We start from the raw sequence: 26,725 nt of genomic DNA, 5'->3' as shown, positions 1-26,725 counted from the left end.
AGATGCTAATATTCTTTAGAATAAGGTTCTTAAAGTGTTCTGTGCTTTATTTCCAAATTATTCACTGACAACTTTCCCGTTTTTTTTTCAATTTTATTCAGATTTGAATAAATAAGTCTACTAAAGAAAGAAGAAAAATTTTATTTTCATCATATAAAAACAAAGAAATAAAACAAAAATACCCCCGCTCTGATAAAATATACACTTTCATGTTGACATCTAATTCAAACAAATATGAATCCCACCATTTGGCATGCTTAAACAAAGATTGTGCTAAAATTCCAAGCATCTGTGCTGAGTAGTTGCTGAGAAAACTGCGAAGAAATTTTGTTATGGACAGACGCATGGATAAACAGGAAGTTGACATCGGATTCGAACAAAAATGAATCCGACCATATGGCATGCCTAAACAAAGAGTGTGCTAAAATATCAATCATATGTGAGAGTAGTTGCTGAGAAAACTGCGACGGAAACTTGTTACCAATATACGCATGGAAACACAGACAGACAGACACACAAGGGTAAAACAGTATACCCTTACTCCTTTGGAGCGGGGGTATAAGAAAACTTTGAAGCATAGACCATTCACAGCCATAATCCCGCACTGGGATTCGAACCCGCGACGTAGGGATCAACTCCGTGACTCTCTAAAGCACTGTAACCACTGCCCCCCCCCCCCATATTAAATACTTTTTTACCCTGTGACCTTAACCTTGTCCAAATGACCTTTGTATCAAGTATCAATCTCTCCTCTTAATTCTGTCAAAGACGTTATTTACAATTAAAATCTTTTTTAAAATGCCATAACTCTTTAAAATTTTGACAAATTTTAATCAATCTGAAACTACAAGGTGCACAAGTTCAATTGGTATATTTTAATTCTACAACTAAAAATACCCCTGGTATTAAATACTTTCCGACATAATGTCTACAGATAGAAAAAAACAATAGATGAGCATAGATACTCCAGTGTATCTACAAAACTTTGTGGTGGTGTGTACACAAATATTAAAATGTTAATTTTAGACAGAGTGTTTAGTCCCTGTTCAATTTTGATCAAAATAATGATTTTATGAATACAACAATAGTATTTCAAGGCTTGATATATATATTTTTAAGTTTAATGAAAGACTTGAGCAATGCTTGCTAAATATTTGCAACTTTATAATAAATCAATTCTAAATATTTCCTGTAAAAAATTACTTTCATTAAAATATCACTGAATTTTTTTTTAATCCAATAACAGTCTTTCACTTGGAAAAAAATTAATCCATCACTTTCAACCCTTCTCTATATTAAATATTGTAAGCATTGGCCAGATTACTCCTCTTGTAACCTTTCTATAAATACCTTTTCTTCAATAAAGGCATTCATCTAGCATCAGTGGATAAAAGATAGATATAAAAGTTTTTATTCTTTTATTTCTTTTTGTTTTCAGATCATATCAACATTGTACAAGAATTCAATTTTACAGTATAAATAAGTTACTGAGAATGTTATTCTTTTCAAATGTGAACGTTCCAAAAATATATAAATTACAAAATCCTTTCATCACACTTAAGTATAAATATCAATTAAAGAATTCATGGAATTACTTAAAACAAAGACTTTAACGAAACAGCATCACAGGATTTGCCAAGACTTGTATAAGAGGAAATTTGAATGGCTTGCCATTAACTGAATGGGAGATTCAAAAAGATGCATATACTACACTTGATGCATTACTAGGACTTTGATACAGAGTTTTCTTTCTTGGTTTAGATCATGATTTGTGATCACTAGTTTTTTTTTTCTCATAAAATGGATTATTATCCTCTTTGTAGAACAATTTTTCAGTCATCCAAGGTACTCCTACAGAATGGACAGTGGCCTTTTTGTAGATATTGGAGCTCAAAGTCATCTGTATGGAACAACTGCAAACAGAACAATTCACATCAACACAATTCTCTCAGTGACAGAGAATAGAAAATTGCCTAAATTTTTTGTAGGTTTAAAAATATGCTTTCACATTAAAATCAGGAAGTATTAGTGCATTTATTATGTACCACATTAACTCAATGTAGCATTATATCAAAACATATGCTGCAAATGTGTATCTTCTACATCATAAAACGAGTTACTTGTTATCATTCGCAAGAACAGTCAACTCTATATTTTTAGCCTTGAAACAATATTGCAAAATTAAACAAAAATCAAGTTCTTATGAAAAAAATGTGATTAATAATCCACATTTCTATATATTTGGAGCATTGTAATAATGGTTACTTTATTTAAGCTAATTTAATTAAGACTTTCCTGTTACAATGTAACATCTTATTATGCTTGGGACAAAGAGTTAGTTACCTAATACTGCATGGTAATACTTTATCAAATTTGAATCCTAATTTTGACTCAAAACCTTTTTATTTGCTACATGCAAATTGTGTAATGATTTTACATATCACATTAAGAACAGTGATGTATTACCTAATTACATTTAGGACATTGAGTGATGGTGACATCAGGCAGTAGGGATACAAAGAACTGATATCCATTATGTTTTATTACACTAGATGAAATCCCGCGCAAGCACGGGGAATTGAATTCATACCACTACCGACAGAAAAATTCCAATAATATATATTGCAGTTTCTACCGACAGCCTACAGGCTTATAGCAGGAAGAAATACTTTGTTCAAAATCCCGCATTTAGCTTTGGAGCAGCAGTAGATGTACGTCACTACAAAATGTACCACGGGTTCGTTGCCACTATGCTCTCAGTGAGGAATATACAAATTTTACTGATAAATTTATTTGGAAAACCTACTAAAAGTTTTTCGATATATAAATATATTCACATCTTATAGTTTTATCAATGATTTACCATTATTTCAATGACCATTTACACTAAAGCTTTTTCTTATGCTCATGCAGCTTTTCTTTTTTAACATCGGGCTCGATGCTTTATGATGTTCTAGAAGTTTCCATCAATATTAAAATCGGTGAATGACAAAAATAATTTGCACAGTTCCCGATTAAATCGGTTTTCACAACTTATTTCTTTTATATCATTTAAATGAAGTTTTGGTTATTAAACAATTCAGTGATGATGTTTTATGAAATAAATAAATGATTGCTTGTTGTCAGTTTCATTACAAATTGCCAGTAACTTGGATCTGCCAACCGGAACCGCTGCCGTACTCATGTTTTTGCTATTTCATGGCTGTTTATAGAAAATAAAAGTAGACTTTTAATTTAAGGAGGCCGACTGGGGTTTTCATTGCGCAATACTTCGCGCAGCATAGTAAAATAAAGCGTATTTACTCTTTTAAAGCAACTATTTTTACTTAATTTATAAAAATTAACAAATTTAGGAAATCTAAGGTTAAAAAATCTTATTATGTTTTTAAATAATTGATTTTTTAAACGATTTTTCAAATCATGGGTAGATAGACGTCGTAATAGCGTGTTTTTGACGTTATGAATAAACGAAGTTCTTTAAGCGGGGTCATTAATTATGTCATAAAATAAAAAGTATAAAATAGATGCTCTTGAAATTTTTAACATAGGAAATTGAGAATCTCACAATCATTTTTCTTATTTCTTATGTAAATCTGTGGTATCTGTCATGTTTTGTTGAACTCCATAAAAACAGGAAAATATCATGATTTTTGGCATTTTGAGATGCCCCCTCTGGAAACCAGACGGTAGAATTTTGTGTTTCTTGCATAAAATGTACAATATAGTATTACCCATCAAATAATATAATTTGAGCAAAAAGTCTATAGTAGCATTTGTATAATTTGCTCCGAAGTGCAAAAAAATGGTATTTTCCTATATAATCCTATAGTAAATGTACCTGTATTTTGAGATGGTCCCTAAAAAATAACCAGACGATAGATGTTCACTAAACTTGGCATATATACTGAAGTCAATGTAAGGTACATATGGTATAAAATTAAAGAGTTTCTCTATAGTAGTTTTCATACAATAAAACCCCAGTTGGCTCCCTTAATGTACGATACTCTTTATACAAGTGAAATGTGAATATAGTTTATGGACATCATCTTGTATCTAGTGTATTCATAGAGGGGTTAGTAAGAACTATGGTGCACCGGTTTCGGAGTTTATTTGCAAAATTTTGTAATTTAAAAGTAAAGACTTAGGAGAGTGATATAATACCTTGTAGATTTATGACATTGATGTGATGGTGACATCGAGCAGAAAAGATATGAAGGACTGATATCTGTTACATTTTATTACATTTAGGAAAGTGATATATTACCTTGTTACATTTAGGACATTGATAGGGACATACAGCAATAAGGATCTGAAGAACTGATATCTGTTACTTTTTATTACATTTAGGATCTGAAGAACAGATATCTGTTACTTTTTATTATATTTTGGATATTGATATATTACCTTGTTACATTTAGGACATTGTGTGATGGTGACATCTGGCAGTAAGGATCTAAAGAATTGATATCTCAATGGTTTTGGCCACTTAAGAATGTAAACCTCTGATCTAGATAAAGTTTGTAGAACAGATTTTGTAACAACCACAGGACGGAATTCTGTTTCTTCTTGCTGCAAAAAGCAAAACATAATCCAAATTTAATTTCTCTTAAATGTATACACTAGTGCATAAACAATACTGATTTTAAAAGAGGCAAATAATTCAGAAAGACTTTTTACTTTCAACAGTTGCTAAAATGATTTCAATATGACATTCCAAAGCTCACACTTTACATGAAAAAAGCCAGGAACTAATGATGATGTCAAAGTATTCACTATCAAAAGGTATTTTACTACAGGAGAACCCCAAACACCGGAGATCCATTTGTCTCCTTCAATAGTCCATGTAAAAGTTTATGCTTAATCAATACCATGAATGAAAAGTTCAAACAAATGTTCATGGTAGTCTTAACATTACCTTAAAAGGCCCTGACTAAGAGACCAGAGAATTTTCTCTTTCATTTAAATCAATATTTTTGAGTGGAGTACTATAAATCCCCTCTTTACTTACATCAAATGTCATAAGTTTAGCTGAGAATGGGTCCTCCTCTTCTGGTTCATCATCCTGAGCCTGACCTAAACTCAGAGTCTGGGCATCTTGAAGGCAGTCAAGGGAAACAACCCTCTCCTACATTTAATCATTTACAAGCCCAAATTCATAACACCTATCCACCAATATAAAATATATGAATAAAAATTATCCTTGGATCAGGAAAACAAACTGAAATTCATAAATTTTTTCATGCCCTTCTTCATAATTAATCTCTTATATATAACTCATATATTTCATTACTATTATACAAAAGACCCTGAACACATGTCACTTAAAGTGCATAAATCAGATGTCAGATTGACTCAGCATGACTTTTTGTCATATAAAGGATACGTCCGATGCGCCCCTCCTTCCAGCCGCGATCCTCCTTCTTTTGTCTGGGTATGGAGAGATCCAGGATTTGTACTGCTTCCTCATCAGTCAGACTGCTGTCTAACACAAACTCCACCAGGGGGAGCACCTCTATACAACAAAAGTTAAACTACATTTAGCAAAGGTTATCTTTTTATTTTTACTTCATAGAAGCTCATCTATCCTATCAATCTTTTGCTTAAAGTCATCTGTTATACAAATAACAATTCACTGTTCTCTACTTCCATAACGATGAAAGTAAAACTAATTTTTTTTTTATCAACTTACTATTCTGCACTTAAAATGAACAAGAAATTTGCTGTTAAGTGAAAAAAAAAATATTTAAGATTCTTTCAAAAATCCCTCACCAAATGAGACAAAAGAGTGGACAAATGGTTGTCTACAATTAACACAGCAATTTCCTCCATTGTTCAGAAGAGGGTTCGTTGTGGAACAGCGGTAACACATAGGGAGAAGTTCCTGCAGCATAACATAAATCATCAGTTTCAATTTTTTTCTTTTTAAAGATTCATCCAATGGAAAATACAATACACTTTCACAAACTAAATCTCTTGGATTTTATCAAAATTTTCATTCTCAAATCTCAAATGAGTTCAATTACTACATGTATATAATCTCATTTTATTTTGTATTCAGACCAACAGCCTTCATAATAGTAAATAACACTAAAATAGTAAATACATGAAAAATAACACCAAAGCTTGCAATAATAATCACTTTGTCGTAAGTTTGGTGTATGAGTTGATGCTACCCTGGCAATAACATGACGTACACAAGGTACACACATACATGTATGTGAACATACATGTATACTGTGTGTAAAATTTTGGTAACGACACATCAAATATAAAATGAGCCAGTTTATACACTATTGTACCTCGGAGTCTTGGAATGCCTTTGAGCGGATCATCACACTGCCTAGATCCACGGCCTCCTGAAATCTACTGGGTATCCGTAGTGTCTGTAACTTCTCGTAAGCATAACGAGCTAACTTATAGGCTCCAAGGTTCTTACTCTGCTTAGCTAATGCATATAAGGTCCCTCTTAACCTCCATTAAGGAATATTTAAAACTCAACAAATGCTATACTCATCTTTACTGTTGAAAATGGTTTTACTAAAAATTGACAAGTGAAAAATTAATTCTAATTCTTTTAAATGGTTTTCATTACATTGTACCAGTACTTGTACAGGTTTCTTCTGGAGTTATAATAAGAAGAAAATAAAACAAAGGGAATCCATATTTAAAGTATCAATCCTCAAATAGGCCTTTCATCAAAGTTACTGTATTAAATCATATCCATTGCTCAAAGGATACACTTTAGAGATTCCGTGTGGTATACCACTCTGGATCATATGAAGCAGGTATCGAGAAATGTTAAACAAGGCTTCTGGTAAATGTGATGTAAAAGGCTCATCCTGAAACAGAGACATTCCATTAAGGTGATTTCTAGTTCTGACATGCAACAACACAAATCATATTTAAAGCAATGACTCTGAGTTAAAACTTTCAATTTATAAAATAATTTATAATACAATGATATACAATGTTTTTTTCTCCATAATAGGTAACAGTTCTCTTTGAATACATGTACTTTAGCAAATTTAAAAATTTAGCAATTATGAAATTATGAAATGTCATTTTTGATAGTTTTTCCCCCATTTTTTCCCTTCCATCAAATATATTTTAGCCAAGATCATGAAACTAAATTTAAAATGTCAAAATACGAATAAAACTAGAGGTATGTAATAAATATTCTGTGAAAGTCTCATTAAAATAATTTTCATTCATTGGTATAGGAGGAGTTGCAGATATGAGATGGGTACTCCCAACATTATAGAAGGAATGGCAGTTTCCATGTTTTGCTAGGAAACCTGAAATGTGTGTCCGATCAAAATGTAAATGGAAGATGCACAATGACACTATGTAATATTCTGTGAGAGCCTCATTAAATTTTATTCATTGTATAGGAGGAGTTGCAGATAAGGGATGGCTACCCCTAAGAGTAACAGATTTATGGACAGACAACCCATCAATATATCCCCCCCACTTGAAAAGTGGGGGTATAATAAGCAAACATACATTATTTAACTGTTTTGAGGAGCAGAAAACAATGATAATATTCCCCCTCCTATTCTTATAAAGCTTCAGTGTTAAATTTATCTTATTTCTCTCTAGAACCCTGGTCTTACTGTATATCTCTGTATGGAATGGTAGGCGTAATACATGTCCGCCTTCCTCTGGAAGTCTTGGAACTTGGCAAACATTTCTTCTCGTTTCTCTGAATCCTCTACAAAAAGCGACAAATCTAATGCAATAAAGCTGCAGAGAAGTATGATATTGTACAGTGCCTTTAAGTATAGCTCAAAATAAAAATGACTCCAATTATACCAATAAATTCACGGCCATGAGCTGTACAATTTTTTACAGGTTCAAGACTATTCATAAACTCATAAGTAACAAGTTTAAAAGAAAAAAAAACAACATTTTTGTCAATATTCACACTTCATAATATTTCAATTTCATAAACAGACCAACAACAAAATGATAAGAAAACTCAATATAAGTTTTTTTTCCCAGTACATTTACATCTTATTATAAGTCTAGAATGAAAAAATATTTTGATATCACAGCAAGCACAAATCAATCAAAATAAAATTTGTGTTACATGTTAATAAAAAAATACTGAAAAGAAATGATGTAAAGTTCTGTGCAGGGAGTAGTTATTGGCATTCTTTAATTCTATTTTTGGGGGGAAGGAGGGGGGGTATTTTTGCACATATAAAATTTTATCCATGGGTCAACAACAATAAAACTGAACACTCCAATCATAATTGTGTGGTCATTGAAATGGTGCAAATTTACATATATAATACAAATTAATCATACCACTGTTCTCTGTATAAAGTAGAAATTCAGAGAGATCAAACATACATAATACAAAGACAAAAACACATGACTCTCTGTATAAAGACTAAACAGTTAAAAATAAACTAACACAGGTTTGTAGCTCTCTAATACACACATATTAAATATCACATTCTGTTTCTCAAATTAAGGTGTATCAACTAAAGCTCCTGTAAATCTTTCATGCTAGTTTAGCAATTTTTTTTTTCCAGAAAGGATTTTAATTCTTTAGCACTATTTCTAAACATACACGTTTTCAGTCACACCTTCATGCCTAAAACTACAGTAACCTTTTCAGCAGGGCAGACAAATTTCCAAGAAATTTCAAGTCAACACATTGATCTTAGCTCAGAAAAATTTGAATTCAGGGGTTGCAACTTTTGGGAAAATCCAAGGGAAGGACTTGATCTTGACTCACACTTTCTAGCTTTTACATGAGTACTGTGGAATCATTTTAATTTGTGGAGGCCAATTTTTGTGGATTTCTAAAAATTTAGAGTTTGTGGGGAATAAATTCAGTAACTAAATGTCTTGTTGAAGATTTCTATTTCTGATACTCGATGAGGTTGTAAATTCTTGAAAATAGAACCTGTGAAAAATAATCCCATGATTCCACAGTAGATAAGACTAGCACCCTGGCAAGCCCTGGTTTTTCAAGGCTTAAGGCTAGATTAGGGACACTGAACCTCCAAATGTTTAACAAAAAAAAATTATAATTTAGTGTTAGCCAATGAAGCATCAAAATAACCCTGAATACAAACCATCTTCTTCTTCTGAAAACAGGCAAAAACAACTCAGATTTTCAGAAAGTTTGATTTGAATTAAAATCATTACAATTAAAAAAAACATGATGAATAGTATCATTAGAAAGAAATCTTAAGTAATGTGTCTGTTTTGAAGTCACCAACCTCTTGCTATATCCAGACACTGCATGGAGAGTTTCCAGAAATAGTAACCGGCATCATTGAACCGGCTCTCAATAACAGCATTATGTGTAAGCTGTTCCAGGACTTTGACTGCCTCCCCCTGCAGACCAGCCTTATGGAATGCTACAAAAAAAAGTACATTATAACTCCCTTCCTTTAAATCTATGCCTCTTGTTGAAAAAGTCAGAAATTTTTACAAAACTAGTTTTAAATTAGAATATTCACCCTCTTGTGCGTCATCAAACTTGTCGTTCTCGGCAAGCCACTGAGCGTACGGTACATAAACCTCCTCCTTGTACTCAGGGTGTTTGTCTGCCAAAGTAAAAGCCTGCCACAAAGAAATACAATCATTAGATATCAGAAAGCTTACATGCGGTTTTTAATAATCACTACTTATTACAAATCTATCAACAGTTTGGTCTTTCAGTAGGTGGTGACATGCTTACATCACACTGAACTATTAAACAGTGATGTAGACTGTATATTTCACACTAGAATAAGCATTAGCAGGGGGAAATGGGGTGAATTTCACTGAGATGATGTAAACATTGTTTCCTACTATCAAAATATTATGCTTACATCATCTTGTTTGTCACCTGAAAGTCCAAACTATCAGTAGAAATGTTCTAGCACACTATTTATATAAAAATAAAGTAACTTCAGTTTATGAAAAAACATTCTTGCTTTAATAAATGTAACTGCATATCAGTTTCCATTTATTATAAAGAATATGGAAATAACAGTGACAGTCACACAATTAAGGTCTTACTTATATTTTAATATAATTTTTAAAAAAGGCTACTTAAATTTCTACCTCAACAGAATGCAAATTTTGACAAATATCATTGCAAATTGCCTGACTTTTAGAGTTAAAACATTCTTCTTAAAGAGAAATCCTTATATGAAGTAAGATTTATTCATACATCTTCCCAGTGCTTGGCCTCTACATGAAGGTTGATGAGGGCTTTAATATCTCCCATTTTACTGTACACTTCAGCAGCAAAGGGATACTGCTCCATCTTGGTCAAGTGCATGGCTGCTCTACTCAATGCCTCCCGATCAGCTTTGTCTAACTTACGGGCCAAGTCAATCATCCTGTAAATAGGTCAATCCTCAAATATATGTCAGCATTGTCTTACAAATCAAAGGACCATATTAAAAACTCTAAATGATCTAGAAAATGATTTTTTTTTTAAAAAAAAAAGTCCAGAGTTTTTGTCCGTGATACCTAAATTGCAGATACATATGTAAAACGCATCTTCATTTTGACCAAAGCCTTCATTGTAATTAAATATGAATCTCACATGTCGGCCCATCCATGTTCCCCTACGATGTCGATAGCCTTGCAGTATTCACCAGCTGAGATGTACATTTCAGCAGCAGCCTTTGGTTCGTTACTGCTCTTGGCCCAGTCTGCCTGTTTGGTAATCAACATCTTCTTATCCAGAGGGTCTCCTGAGCCAATGTATTCCTGCAAATAACAGCTCAGTTACTTAATTTCAATTAAATACTAATTTGCAAGAAAATGCAATCCAGTGGATTCGTATCACAATCATATTTCAATAATGAATATCTTGATATCTTAACATCAGTACAAGCTTTTCACTGTAAAATATGAATATGTTTTATGTATTTCAGATGTGTTAATTAAGAATTATGCATATAATGTACTAAATGTAGTATATCACACCTTGGCCTGGTCAAACATTCTGAGGTCTGTATACATATTCATAGCCTTCTGTTCCCCACCAGCCTTTTTGTATAGTTTGGCAGCCTCGTTGAATTTTCCTTGGTAACTGTATACATCACCAAGGAAGATCATGTTATCATTTTCACCTCTCTTTTTCCTTTCCTGAAATTAAATACAATTCTTTCAATACATTGCTCTTATACAATTTCAGATTCATAATTTATGACTCTTTTCCACTTATTTTCAAATGTTCAACATTTTGGCTGGAATCAAATTTATGAACTTTTGAAACAGCTCTTAAAGCATCACCTCCAAATACTATTATTACTGTGCAGAAGTCATAATATATAAACAATTTTACACATAAATGTTTATAATAAATGTTGTACTATTTAACATGATTAAACCAAACATTGCACAGTCACCTCTTAAATACACAAGACAATTACACATATAGAGCACACATACACATCAGGCACTTTATTTTTCTAATCATTGTTACAAAAAGACAAATGAATACAGACCTCTATGGAGTGAATGAGTTCCAGATAACGAAGATCCTTGATTCTTATGAAGGCTTTCTTGGCCGTGTCAAAGTCCAACCCCTCAAGAGCCTCATGGGCCAGCACTTCCCAGTCCCCATCTGTCACCCCCAAACAGGCTACTTTGTAAGCATCCCTAGAAAAGGTCCAAGTTTTTAGTAAGCTTAAAGATGCAAGCAATAGTCATTCAAATGAAAATAACCAAGGCCTCTTGGTTTCATATTTGACATACTTTTTTTTTAAAGAACATCAATGGTTGTGTATGATAGAAGCAGGACATAACTAATCACACTGTGTCGTTATACTGATCAATTTGTCCTCAGCAAAATACTCTATAAAGGGCTAATGTCTTCACATTGCATTAGTTTCACCCTATCTTATTTTCAAACAATTTTGCTTCTGTTTTGATTTTTTTTTTTTGCACAGCTGTGTCAAAAAAGAAATAACTTTCTCTCTTTTGAATTTGCCCAGTTTATTAATTCATTCAGACCATAGAGGCAATAAGAAAATTTTTTTAACAATGACTTCAAGTTGAATTCGATCTCCACACTTACTTAAAGAGTTTCTTTTCTAGGTACTGATACATGGAGGCTGATTGTGGAACATCCACCGAGGACATGGAGTAGATGTGGAGACAGAAAATCTTAGATCCACTAAAGCCCACTACAAAACCCTGTCAAAACAACACACCATGTAACATTAAATTCTACAATGTTATACAGAAACTGATTACGTAAAGAACAGATGTATGTCAGCCTTATTAAATATACAGTCATCCTTATTCCATTTTATATTAATGCATCATTCAGTTTAATTAAACATTTTTTTGTGAAAACAAAAATTATCAGGGCAAATACAGTAAATTAAAATGATTAAGTAAACGTTATAACAAAGAAACATTAATAATTACATATTAATTATATATGTATGTGTGTACAATTGTATTCATATTTTATATACTGTAAACCAACTTTTATTCGCGTGCGAGAAATTCTCGCGAGGTTCGCGAGAGCCTCGTCATTGCGAATATTTCTCGCCGTGAATGAAATCAAATTCTCTCTTTCTATTAACAACAGATCAAAAAAAGGCTTGATCGCGAAAATTAATCGTCGCGAACTAGTTTATCACCAGTAAATCACGAAATAAAGTCGTCGCAAATAAAAGTTGGTTTACAGTATACTAGAATTCTGCTGATATTTCATTGTTTTGAAGTACATATACAAATGTATTTGTATACTGTACTGAGTGAAAGAGATTCACTACATCTAAGTTTGCAATAACCATGTTTCACTGCAAGACCATCTGTCCTGTTCTTTAGAATTTCAAGATATTCAACTTTGCAAGGATGTGCAACTATTTGGAACAAGAGACCCATGGGCAAAAACACTCTCTCAATCACACTGCCCTCACTGTGCCAGATAAAATTATAATGAAACACCCTTTATTGGCACAAAAGTAAGTCAGAGGCTCTATGTTTAATGATTGACGATTGAAAACATTAATTAATAATGAGAAATTATCACCATTTAGTTATGCTGGAACTCTGTATATTCGTAGGTAAAAATATTAAACCCAATTTCATTCTAATCCTTGCCCCTTATAGGTTATAAATGAACTAAGCTAAATCTGCATTACTGGTTAGTTCATTCCTTACTGTTCTTTGAAAGATAATTTTATCAAAATTTCTGTATAATTTTTTAAATCATTTTGTGATCAAAACCTAGAGCAAAGGACAAAAAAATCTGCTCTTTTTGTGCAATGATCAGACTACTCATATCTTGCTCTTCTGAGGGGATTTTTTTTTTATTATGGCCCCAGCTTAACTTGGGGGAGGGGCATGAATTAGTTCTGCATCTGCACTGCAGGGGAGTATCGCATATTTACTGAACTACTGCCTAAACATCTTACCAGTATGTTATGTTACAAAACTGTGATCCTCTCTTGTGGCCCCACTCTAGCCCCAAGGGCCATGACTCGTAAAAATTATAATATACACAACATGACAATGCTTTCAAATAAATAGGATTTACTGTAAACCTGTTGTTTTTGAGAAAAAGATTTTTCCAAAATATTAATAAATATACATTTGATCCCTTATGATGGCCCCACCCCAAACCCCCATCATGTGATCAGTGAACATTATGAATCTACTTAATATAACCTCAGTATGTTTTGTCTTTTCTGAATCATTGTGTCTTTATGAGATTTTAAATGATTACACCCTATTTTAAGTTTTTAAGTTTTCTCCTCTTGTTACCCTTCATTTGAACAAAATTGAAATCCCTTTACCCAGGGAAGATTTGAAGATGGTAAGTTTGACTGAAATTAGTCCAATGTTTCTAGGTAAATTGAATAATGCTAAAAGTTTACACAAGATATAAACATTTACAGACAGACATACATATGCATAACTTTAATCAGAAAAGCTCACATGAGCCTCAAGCTTTGCTGAACTAAGAACCATAACTCAAACATGTCAACAACAAAAAAACTAAAGAACCATCAGTTCACTCTTACCTCCTAATAAACCGAAAACAATAGGATTAAATACAATTTACTAAATGTAAGGTATTCTTTCTGAAACACTACATGATATTGTTATGTATGATATATTTATATGATCATGCACAAATTCCAAAATGGATCCTTACTTGTAACTTCTGTACATGAACTGGAAAATTGCTGGCCTTTATGTTGAGTAACCCATTCCCAGAAAAACAGAGCATGTCCTCATAGTGTGTATTCCATGCTACACTGTTAGCATTGGGTTCCTAGGCAATAAAAACTTTACATATTTACTTACCTATCAAAGGATTCATATTCAACTTAAATTTTTGAAATAACTTAAAAATTGCATTTGAGAAATAACTGAATTTTAAAAGTTTTCTTACGTTCAAAATCAGTGTCATCAAATTTAGCAAAATACATGTGTAACAAAGCATAAAATTGCTGTTAAATATTTATCATAGCTCAATAATTTAGCAAATAATAATTATCAATAATATTAAGCACTAATGCGGAAACATTAGTTGAGATTTTTCAAAATTTCCTCTTTGTTATGTTAAATGCAAATTTCAATTAAACAAATGCACCTTCTCTGATCCCAATAATTAAAATTTTATTTCACTATTAACCCACTGTACAGTATTTACCTGGAACAAAAGATCCTTGGTGTTGATGTCGTACACCAGACACGTGTTGTGTTCGTCCACCACAGCCAGCTTTGTCCGTGAGGCACTGACATCCAGACACCTGACTGAGGTGCTCTGTTTCAGTAACATGATGGGAAAAGCATTGTCCACAAATATCTTCATAATCTATTATCAAAAAAAACAACTAAGTTTGCTTAAATTACTATTAGTAGAAAGACTTGTTTAAATTCTAGAAAAAGCAGAAATTTTGGACTTGGTGTTCTCTATAAGAAGGTTTACACAGAGTGTAGGTATATATAAAATAAATTAAATCAAAATCCCAAATATATGTAAAGAATTAAGATTAGAAATGATTTCTTTCCAAGTACAAGTACAATAGTCTAATTAAGAGCTCATCACCAATGGTACATGTATATCAGGAATCAAGATATTGAAATTTTACTAGAAACAAACAGTAGTGCAGGAGAATACAATGACATAAACAGAACAAACTGACAGATGAAAAAATATCCAGGTTGGCCTTAAGGAAAAGGTGGTGCAAGGATGACCTTGTGGAGGTGAAGGTCAAAGGTCAAGCACCCACCTGACCATTCTTCAGGCCAACCAGAAGAGCCTCGCTGCCTAGAGGGTGATTGGGCGTGACACGTACCTGCCCATTCTTCAGGCCCACCAAGAGTCCCTCGCGACCAGAGGGGCCCCCAATGACCTTGATGTATCGAATCAGGGACTCCATCAGCCATTCTCTCTCTTTGATTCCTTGGAAGGAGTAGCACTGGAGTCGCTTGTCCTTTTCAAATACAAAATAATGTTATAAAATCTCACATCCAACCAAAAGATTTTATATACACTGTACAGTTTTGATTTCACTCTTAGAAATTGTAAGAATACTGTAGATTCCTTATTTAACTTTATATAATTGCTAAAATGCTTAAAGACATCAAATTGCAAGAACATAAATTTGGGAGTGGACTGTTGTTCTACAGTTTCAATGTTTTTAAGCAATACATGTATACAAGCTATTTAAAAAATACATGTATAAAAAAAAAAATGAAAGCCAGTAACTGTATTTCACAAGTGGTGCTTCCTGCAAAATTAAGCAATAATAAATTCCTCGAGTATATTTAGGAATCTACAGTATAAAATTTTGTATTCAACTTTTAAATTTAATCTAGAAGGTTGTCATTTCAGCTTACCTGACAAAGAATGATGTTCTGGGAACAAACCACGAGAAGATTACACTCAAACTTCTTGTTAATCTTCTCCTTGACTTTGTAGTGCATGTCAGCGGCATCGTCCGAGTACAGCTCGTATATAACTATCTTATCTGGTAGCTGCACCTAAACAGAGTGGAACAAAAAGATTTTAATAGCGTGAATTAAGGAAAGTAATAAATATTAATTCATATAACAAACACAGCTGTAACATATATGGTAAGAAGCAAAATTAATTCCCTTGTAAGGAGTAATAATTATTTATCACAATGTTTTTTTAAAATAAAAACTATCATGAAAATAAATTAAATACATTTAGAATACAAATGGCATACTTATTAGTCCTGAATTTTTAATTCTATATCAGAGAAATTAAGGAAACACAGTAAAAGTTAAATAAATATTTGACATAAATCTATATCTGAATAAACTTCATCTTTTTTCATCTTAAGACTTGGTATTTACGATTTATAACATTTTTACTGTCATTATTTATGAATGGAAGCAAAGATTTCTTGACTTACAGCCAGTCTGTGCCTATAAATAGCTATCTTCTTAACCAAGTCTCTGCATTTGATCCTCACTGAAGTATGGATGTTTTTTTTTTAAAGTCTAACAGTACAAGTACAGTATACATATGTATGTGTAACAGCTAGGGACAAGAAAAATTAATCTCAATTGAGAACATTTCAAAGCTACATGATTAGTCAGCTCTTTTGCTAAAGAGGATAAAAAACCATACATACTTCTATGAAATACATGGCTTGCAAAGGAATCTTAAATTTATATACATAACATGAAATTGAAAATTATACAACTACCAGTAACAAATTTTAATAGAGATTTGGGATTTCCTGATAAAAAGAAAAAAAATGAAAATACCCTGATAAGGCAAGAGAAAAAAAACACCAATAAACTTTAAAATACATGTACAAAAACATGCAAGGAAAAAAAATGAAAAAAGAGAAAAACCTCAACAACTAAACTAATAAAGGAAGAAGGGGAAAACCTGACTGACTACTGTGGCCTCTATATATGGGGGACTGACATACACTCAGCTCAGCCACGACTTTCTCTTTGGCTTTTGACAGAACCGAGTCTTTATCATAATACATTTCCTGCACAAATTTACAATTGTGCAGGACTTGATAACCATCCTTAATCAACATTTCCTGTCTCAGGCATTTCACTACAGGGCAAAAATAGAAAAAAGAACTTTATGAAACATAAACTTTCCAGTTCTGGAATTACACAGCTGTATATGCATATGGTACTCAAGCTAATGTAACAGTAATTTCTCTCATTGACAAAGATGAAAAGAAAGGCCAAAAAATATTGAAATTTCAATAAAATGAAGTTGAGGTGAAAAATATAAATTTATAAATGTATATTTTTCTGTAATTTTACCCAAAGTAATAAAAACAAATCTTGAATATGTAATTGCACAAATATTTTGAATATCATAGAGGTACATGTATTAGCCAGAGGTTTAACTATCATGTAGGTTGACTGAACGTATGTGTTTCAATGGGCATACAGGGATTGCATTCTGCCTCTGAACTTTCAAACTTATTCATTTCATGTTCGAGAAAGATAGATTCATGTAAGCTTTTCCTTCAAATAATAAATTAAAAATGATAAACATTTTTACCAAAAAAAAAAAAAAAACACCATTCTATCAACCAAAGATTTTTTTTCAGTAAATTTGATACATTATTAATCTAAAGCTACTAATGCCTTTCATAAATAATACAAACATAAACCAGAAGTCTCTGATGAGACTGTAGCTCTACTGGTCTGTTGGTATAACAAAAGAAAAGTAGCACTTGGATTTGAAACATTGCAACATGCAACAATAAATAGAATTATGTATCTTAATGTAGTCTACTTTTGTGACAAGGTTATATTGAAATCAAATGAAAACTAGGAGTAGTAGCGTTTTGAAAGTATTTCACGGAAATTTCTATTTTTAGTAACCATGAGAACACCATTCACCCAAATAAAAAAAAAAAAAAACAGAAATACATATTATGTATCGTAGTGTATTCTAACTGTGTGCCAAATTAGATTGAAATCAGACCAAAATTGTAGGAGGAGTAACGTTTTAAAGGAATTTCACAGAAATTTCTATTTTTAGTAACCATGGCAACACTGTTCATCGAATTCAAAAACCAATGCAATAAATTATGTATCTTAGTATAGTCTTCTTGTATGCCTAATTATATTAGAAGCAGACTAAAACTGTAGCAGGAGTAGTGTTTTAAAGGAATTTCACAGAAATTTCTATTTTTAGTAACCATGGCAACACCGTCCATTGAATTCAAAAACCGACGCACTAAATTATGTATCTAAGTGTAGTCTACTTGTGTGCCAAGTTATATTGAAATCGGAACAAAACTGTAGGAGGAGTAGCGTTTTAAAGGAATTTCACAGAAATTTCTATTTTTAGTAACCATGGCAACACCGTCCATCGAAATCAAAAACCGATGCAATAAATTATGTATCTTAGTGTAGTCTACTTGTGTGCCAAGTTATATTGAAATCAGACCAAAACTGTAGGAGGAGTAGCGTTTTAAAGAAATTTCACAGAAATTTCTATTTTTAGTAACCATGGCAACACTGTTCATCGAATTCAAAAACCAATGCAATAAATTATGTATCTTAGTATAGTCTTCTTGTATGCCTAATTATATTAGAAGCAGACTTAAACTGTAGCAGGAGTAGTGTTTTAAAGGAATTTCACAGAAATTTCTATTTTTAGTAACCATGGCAACACCGTCCATTGAATTCAAAAACCGATGCAATAAATTATGTATCTAAGTGTAGTCTACTTGTGTGCCAAGTTATATTGAAATCGGACCAAAACTGTAGGAGGAGTAGCGTTTTAAAGGAATTTCACAGAAATTTCTATTTTTAGTAACCATGGCAACACTGTCCATCGAAATCAAAAACCGATGCAATAAATTATGTATCTTAGTGTAGTCTACTTGTGTGCCAAGTTATATTGAAATCGGACCAAAACTGTAGGAGGAGTAGCATTTTAAAGGAATTTCACAGAAATTTCTATTTTTAGTAACCATGGCAACACCGTCCATCGAAATCAAAAACCGATGCACTAAATTGTGTATCTTAGTGTAGTCTACTTGTGTGCCAAGTTATATTGAAATCGGAACAAAACTGTAGGAGGAGTAGCGTTTTAAAGGAATTTCACAGAAATTTCTATTTTTAGTAACCATGGCAACACCGTCCATCGAAATCATAAACCGATGCACTAAATTATGTATCTTAGTGTAGTCTACTTGTGTGCCAAGTTATATTGAAATCGGAACAAAATTGTAGGAGGAGTAGCGTTTTGAAAAATTGTTTACAGACAGATGGACAGACAGACAGACAGACAGACAGACGGATGGACGACGGACATCTTACTATCGCATAAGCTCTTCTGGTCTCTGACCAGTAGAGCTAAAAAGGAGAATTACATTTCTACAACATATACATGTATTACAAAATAAAATTCAAGAGAAGATCCCAACATGACTCCACATCAGTGAAAAGAGTACATTTCCAGACACCAATGAGAATAAAGCACTATATGATAATTGACCAATCAGATGTGAGATGCCTCACCAAGGTAACTGTCCTGACTAAGTGAAAAATTGTGAGTTTTCTCTGCTATTGCCAGAAGGAAAAGTATAAGGATACTAAATCAGTAACTATTTAAAAAAACATGTGTATCAACAAAATCTTCAAAATTATTATATTAAATGTAATCATATCACATCAGAATCAACATTTTCAATTAAAAAAATGATTTATATGAATTTTCTATTTTATGACTTACTTTTAATTTATAAATTTATCTATTGAAAATTGTTTCTTATAGAAAAAGAAAACTGTTAGGACATACAGTCAAACCTCATTATCTCGAACTCGATGGGACCAAGAAAAAATGTCGAGGTATCCGAGGATTCGATTAAGATATTGAGGATAAAATACTTAAAGAATAAGTGGTTGGAACTTCCAAATCACTTCAACATATCCATGGTGTTCGAGATATCAGTGTTCGAGATACCGAGGTTCAACTGTAGTAAAATTTATAATGAGTCAAGATGGTAAGCTCAAAGCCTGGAAAAATATTGTGCATTTTGAGATCTCTCTGTATGCATACTTGAAACTTCATTCAAAATATACTGTGCTAACAAAGTCCTACATTCAACAAATCGATTTCTTTCATAAAGCAAAACGGTTGACACAGCACACTTTTTATCTACCATTAAAAATTAAATCAACTTAAAACTGCATTTATACACACTACACAAATATTTTGTGTGGCTACTTACCTTTCTGGTCAGTGATAAGGTGCTGGATAATGACGTCAGTCATGTTATCTCTGTAGGCGTATCTATCTTTGTACAAACCATGGACAGTACTGAAAATCAGCTGGTAATATGCGATGGTCCCATCCTGGCAACCCACAGCCTGTACCAACAATAGATGATATTGTGACTTTCAACAGCTCTACATTCTAATTTTCTAATGATGCATGTATTATGTTAAATTTCATTATAACTGACCACATAGTTTGAGTCTGGTTTGACTGCTGCTGACCATGTCCATGTAGACTGGTCTCCAATGACCCCAAGTTTGACTCCTTCCTTGGTGTGGAGACAGCACTGTTTGTTGGACCCTCCAACGACGACATACTCCCCCCGTGAAAACCAGCGAACATAATTAGGATCATAGCCAAGATTTCTGTCTTTTCCAATCTGCAAAATTACCACCAGATTTCAATAGATTTGGAAAGTATAAATGATTTTTTTAATCAAATGTAAATTTACATTATAAAGTTCTGTATTATTCTTTGTCTGATGTTGATACTTTCCATTAAAATCATGTCTCACTGTGACATGTCATGCCATACTATTATAGAATACAAGCTTACCTGTTTTCCAGACAGCTGATAGAAACATAACCTTTGACCCCAGTCTGCCACTGCTAGGACATCGTAGGATTCATCTCTGAAAATTACACATTAACGTCACTGATGTTTTACATTGTAAATCTCCAAGGTACTCTCATAGTTAAAACATAAATTTTTGTACAAGATTGTTGTGTACAAGAACTGAAAATCGTAATACTTTATTCTAGTATAACATATACCCACACATTCATGTCCATGTGACAGTGTTCTATCATTCAAAATATCTAGCATACAAAATGAGCATGTGCAAAAATATCCCTATCACCAAACTTCACTACCTTTGTAATACCAAACAACCTGGCCAATCTGTGACTTACTTTTTATTCTTTTGAAATAAATTGATCTCAGTTGATCTAAAACAATAGAATGGGGCTACAGGATGCATAAATTGTATGATGTGAATTATATTACAGGGGTTAAGGTTTATCAGTTTTTATAAATGATTTTGAATAAATATGTCTTTCAACAAACATAAGTAATAATAAATTTCTGTGTCAATTAAAATTCATCAACTTTTGGGTGTTGCTGTCAATCACTGAGATGACCTAACCATCATCTTCTGATCACAGGAGACACATTACACATTGATTAAATTTAGGGATGTCAATTTTGTCAGCAATTCATATTCGAATATTCAATGAAAGTATTCGAATATATTCAAATATTCGATAAGATTTACTTCATTTTATATATGCATCATCTTACCCTCATGACAGATTTGAAGAAAAATTGGGTGTAGAATTTTGTGGGTGTACAGTAAGGAATTTTACATTTGCTATTTGTCGATGTTTGAAATAAATATATTGATATGAGTGTACATGTAAACATCCAAAATATAATTTTACAAATTATATCTTGAAGCTCTAAACGATGAACTGATGGTCTTATCAAGGGCAAGATTGTCGTATACTGTTCAGACTTAAATGTATGTAATTAATTACAATTATCTACCCAATAAAAGTTGTAATTATAATCCTTGATTCAATGTTTTTAAAACGCAAACAAACACTTCCAAGGACAATTTTCGAAAATGATTTTTAGAATATATGGAATATGTACAACCGAGATAATCAAGTAATTAATGCAATTTATTCTGAATAGATCCCTTTATGGTATTACAGACTAATTAATTTAATGATCAATGAATTTATTTTGTCAAGTAAACTCTTCACATCTTTTAGATTTACAAAGAAGGGTTTCATTTTGTTGTCCTCGAAATTAATCATAGTTATCTCTTTTTTGTGAAATCTGAAAAAAAAACGAATATTCGAATCGTAAATTCTTATTCGAATATCAACTCATCAAATGAATATTCAAATAATCGAATATTCGTTGACATCCCTAATTAAATTCATAACATACTCTCACAGTTTCTTTCAAAACATACCCTGACACAAAATATACAATAAGCTTCTCGTTTGACAGGTTGATGAGACCCAAGTTCTAAAATGAAAGTCTACACCATCAATAAAATTTTACTAAAACAGAACCTGTATTTAAAACTTTGGATATCTTTGGAATGTACCTGCTTGGGTTCCACTGTAAAGACCATACTGGGGAAGTGGCAGCATTAGGTCTCTCTATTTTGACCTTCTCTTCTCCACCCTGTAAACAGGAATTGGGAATGAATCTTTAGAAAACAAGCATGCACAAATATAGACATAAATTTTCCAGTATAAGTAAATGTGTATGTACCTGCTATATAATTCTCATCAACTTGCAATAGTTTAAATCTATTTCTTCTCTTTTTATTTTATTCACTGCAGATAAGTTACCAGGAGCAAGAAAGATCAAAGAAATCAATGACTAAATAGACTCACCTTATTTCTAATGCTGACCAATCCATTATACAGTCCCAGAGCTAGGTACTGCCCATCGTTTGTCCAGCTACAACAGGTGATTCTGCTGTTGACTTTGTGTTTTGACACATTCTTCTGTTCAGGTGACCATAATCCTACAAAACATTAATAAGTTATGAACCAGCAAAACAACAAGCTTCTTTTTATGATACAGATAAACTCATTTAGTAGGAAAAAGGATATATATAACGTACTGAATTTACTGATATAGGCAAGTTTTGGGGGAGCCCTGGCAAAATTCTTAACAATTCCTTGTTAAATTTTGTGGCTTTAACAGGGCTAATTATTAATAAAAAATAAATTATTTTTAAAAAAATAATTATTTTTGTTTACTGGTCACTCGGGCTATCCCCTTAAATTTTTACTGGTCAGCTTAATACTTTCACTGTCCCACTGGGCCAGTAGATTTTAAAAAGACTGGCCCAAAACCATAATAATAATAGTAATATTTTTTTTATATTGTGATACTTAGAAGTACAACTTAACAAAACAGGAAACGGCAGAAGTTGGTACACGCAACCCTGTCAAGTTAACTAATCCGACTGTGAATGAATTTTATTATGCATAAAAAAAAATGCCGACCCAAAAGGCACATGCCCTTTGCAATGTACCAGCCCGAATTGAAAATTCACTGGCCCCAGACCAGCGGGCCATCAATTATTTCGAGCCCTGTTTAATGAACTTTGATATAACAAATTTATGGATATAGCGAACTGAATTAGTGCTCTGTAGCGGTTAAAATTAACCATATACTGTAAATTCCTTATTTTATGCAGGTACTTTATATCGAGAAATGGCTATTAAGCATCAAATCATGAGAACAATATTTTGCACGTGGACGGTTTGTCAAAAGACTATATATGAATTTAAGCTTCATATTAATACAAACAAGTAATTTTATTTCGGGAGTGTTGCGAATAATGTGATAATTAATTCCTCACATATATTTAGGAATCTACAGTATGCCTCTTTTATACATTTGTAAGAAGATTTTGAAGATCACAATATATAAAATATAAACTGACATTGTTTTTCATAAGTATTTATATTGGACATTCAGTTCATCAGAAAACTTTAGTAAACCAACTTTAACCAAGGTATGTTTTGTATTTAGTAGTTTTCTGAACATATTTGATGTGCATATTTGAAGGAAACATATATATATTGCAAATTCACAACATATATTTTTAGGAATTTGTTTTAGAGATATAACAAATTACAGATATAGTGGAAGTAAATTTATGGGCCCCCAGGACTTCACTACAAGTGAGTTTTTTAAGTAAACATTTCTAAATTAACAATTCTTACATCGTACAAAGTCATAAATTAAATAAAAATAAAACAACAAAATGCAATTTTTTAAAGGAATTTCAGCAACAGCAAAAATACCAACAAACAGATTAATAGATACATATACCTGGAGCATTACTCCTTCTTGCCTCATATTCTACAATGGCTTCAGAAAACAGGATATTTACAACATGTACAAAAGACACATAACTTCCTACATTATCTTAAAACAAACCATGTGTCATCAAGTCAGTTTGCTGAACACATTCTAAAACTGTTTGAACTAGTAAAGAAATGTGAAGAAGTTGATATTTACCAAAGTCACTGACTGCACAGCTTGCCAGTTGGTGGGTAACTGGGTTGTAAGCTAAACACTGTATAGCATCATTGTGTCTGTGAGAAATAAATCTATAATTACCTCAATGTTTTATGCGATTTAACATTTTCATTTGTACATTCAGCAGGCTGTTCAGGGCTCAACATGAATTAAAATATCCACTTGTCCTTCAGACAAGTTGCCATCAAATATTACTTGTCTGAATTTGTTGAAGCAACTTGCCCAACTCTGAACAGATATCAAGAAATTTGTAGAACATTACTTTCAAGAATGAAGTAGCCAAAAATAATTTGTGTCATAACATTACAAGTTGTATTTGATGATAGGGGAAGGAACAAAAATATCATTTTTTATTTGTTTAATTTTAAAATTATGACAAATATTGTTATAACTTACGTATACTTTAAAATCCCTTCTAATTTACTTGTCCAAATGATGACACTTTTGTCTGCTGCACCTGAGGCAAATCTCTTGCCATCCTTGGCATAACAAACACAATATACAGTGTCTTTGTGACCTTTCAGCGGCTGAATTAGTGTACCATCATTTGTGTCATAGACCAATACTCTGTTTCCCGCAGCAACAATAAGCTGACTACCATCAGGTTTGAAACAAAGATCCCAGATACTGAAAAAAAGTGCGCGTGTCAACAGAATAAATAACGGTTCAAGTTCTTGAAAACAAGTACAATTTAGTAGCAAAACACTTTGCTTTTATTTTTTCAAATTAAAACACAACTGTTGTGTTGCTCTTAATTGAAATTCCTTTAACCATTTTGAGAAAATTCGAGCAATCCAGAAAAGGTTTCTAAGGTAAACAATATTCGAAATTATCTACAGACTGTATTACACACAGTTTTAGTATCTAAATATAATTTTACCATTGATCGACTTTATCTCTGTCGTGTACTTTATCAACCCAGGTTGGTACCGCACGCATCGCTTTAGGTTATCTCATGAAAAACACTTTGCAAGAAATGTTTTCGGCACAATTCTGCTATGGAATTCACTGTACTGCGCAAGTCAATTGAAACCGGAAATCAGACTTTTCTATTTTCGTGAATATTTTTGGGCACACCTGCCGTTTCCGTATACAGCACAATTACAAACGCATACAATATTTGAAAATTAGGTTAAATATTCCGTATTTTGTGTAAAAGAGAAAGCATCATGGTTTTATACAAGTAATAGGGCAGGAAATGGTGCTGTACTATGGGATTCTTTTTTTTCAATGAATACATATTCCCCTCCCAAGACAATATCAGATATTCTGCCCTCAACTTTTTGCAATCTAATTGAAAATAGATGGTAAACTTTAATGGCCTTCTTTCTATTCAGTGATCTCCCCAAGGGGTGGAGGTCGTTAACAGTTATTATTGGGGGGGGGGGGAGGGGTAATTCTGACCTTGAAAATGTTTGAAGTTTTCTCCCTCTAATAATTGCTAGCTATAGTTTACCTATTATAGAGAACATACAATGTATCTGATGTTTTTAGGCTAATACTACTTGACTTATTGCATCCATCACCAAAAAATGTATAATGGCCATATCACATCTTTACCCTTTGGTCTTGAAAAAGTCAAACCTTATAAACTTAAATTGAACTTGATGGGACCAAGATTAAACTTTGAGATATCTCAGGATTCAAGATAACGAGGGTAAAAATCATACAAAGAAAAAGTTATTTGGACTGCCAATACACTTCAACATATCCCAGGTATTCGAGATAGAAAATGAAGTCCAGCTGTATATTCTTCCATTCTATTAGGATAACCTTTCACCAGGAAGAGCAACAATCTTTAAGTATCTACCTCACCATTTTCTTTCTTAATCTAATAAATGTGAGGTCTTAAGGTTCTAAAAGTTATTACATCACATAAATATGACCCAACAAACTATAAATACGGCTTTCTGCATAGTAATACTTGATCGCATGTACTTCATTCATAAAATCAAGTTTTATAAATAATAGCCACGAACTAACTTGTAAATCATCCAGCAGTACATTATAAGAACTATATAGTAAAGGTCATATTTAAGAGGAGGGTTTAAATTCTGGATCTCCATCTAATAATGCCCACATCCTAAATACATTTAAAGAATGCACAATAATACAAGGGCATGCACATAAAATGGTACAGAGGAAAACAATGTTGTACTTCAGTGTTCACCAATGCTCTGCCAGCAAGTATCAAGTTTCATCTTTTAATCACACATACAGTGAATGCTGAAGGCACATGAAACTTAAAATTGCCTTCTTCAACATAATTCTTATGAGCAGATTTTGCCCTTGGAATTAATCCATATAACTGTTGACCTTGTTTCAGTAAATGCAAGGATGGAGTTTGACTACACTCCTTCAACACTTCACAGAAATGAAATGCATTTATATGTACAAGTTTTTAAATTA

General features: G+C 32.4%; 1 protein-coding gene across 4 annotated transcripts; it reads right to left on the bottom strand.

Moving 5' to 3' along the window:
• Positions 1-1,477: 1,477 nt before the first annotated feature.
• LOC133195853 (intraflagellar transport protein 122 homolog) lies at positions 1,478-25,324 on the bottom strand. Of its 4 annotated transcripts, XM_061331814.1 has the most exons (30): positions 25,197-25,324; positions 24,713-24,943; positions 24,296-24,372; positions 24,107-24,145; positions 22,651-22,784; positions 22,356-22,435; positions 20,792-20,867; positions 20,424-20,615; positions 20,190-20,328; positions 16,859-17,038; positions 16,374-16,432; positions 15,832-15,975; positions 15,288-15,425; positions 14,639-14,803; positions 14,138-14,257; positions 12,041-12,159; positions 11,469-11,622; positions 10,945-11,106; positions 10,559-10,725; positions 10,178-10,349; positions 9,480-9,582; positions 9,237-9,377; positions 7,614-7,711; positions 6,739-6,839; positions 6,300-6,465; positions 5,770-5,881; positions 5,384-5,512; positions 5,009-5,094; positions 4,405-4,569; positions 1,478-1,913 (listed from the first exon to the last, which is right to left on the bottom strand). In XM_061331814.1, the coding sequence occupies exons 1-30, from the start codon at positions 25,253-25,255 to the stop codon at positions 1,833-1,835; spliced, it is 3,789 nt and encodes a 1,262-aa protein (XP_061187798.1). In that variant the 5' UTR covers positions 25,256-25,324; the 3' UTR covers positions 1,478-1,832. The 4 variants fall into 4 exon arrangements, with proteins under 4 accessions (XP_061187798.1, XP_061187799.1, XP_061187800.1 ...); XM_061331815.1 differs by lacking the exon at positions 24,107-24,145 and having other exon boundaries at positions 1,479-1,913; XM_061331816.1 differs by lacking the exon at positions 16,859-17,038 and having other exon boundaries at positions 1,480-1,913.
• Positions 25,325-26,725: the final 1,401 nt, after the last annotated feature.

This window comes from Saccostrea echinata, unplaced genomic scaffold (genome assembly GCF_033153115.1).
Source record: "Saccostrea echinata isolate AGI-Se365-2 ecotype Australia unplaced genomic scaffold, CSIRO_AGI_Sech_v1 ptg000029l, whole genome shotgun sequence".
NCBI lineage: Eukaryota > Metazoa > Mollusca > Bivalvia > Ostreida > Ostreidae > Saccostrea > Saccostrea echinata.
This window is presented reverse-complemented; position numbering and strand designations above follow the sequence as displayed.

What these genes read in the sequence shown, in the direction of transcription:
- LOC133195853 (XM_061331814.1), bottom strand. Translation starts at nt 25,255, where the DNA reads ATGCGTGCGGTACCAACCTGGGTTGATAAAGTACACGACAGAGATAAA. An exon ending in TTACAGTGGAACCCAAGCAG is followed by an intron (nt 20,868 to 22,355) that starts GTACATTCCAAA and finishes TGTAATTTTCAG; the next exon opens with AGATGAATCCTACGATGTCC. An exon ending in CTAAACTTATGACATTTGAT is followed by an intron (nt 4,570 to 5,008) that starts GTAAGTAAAGAG and finishes TGCTTTTTGCAG; the next exon opens with CAAGAAGAAACAGAATTCCG.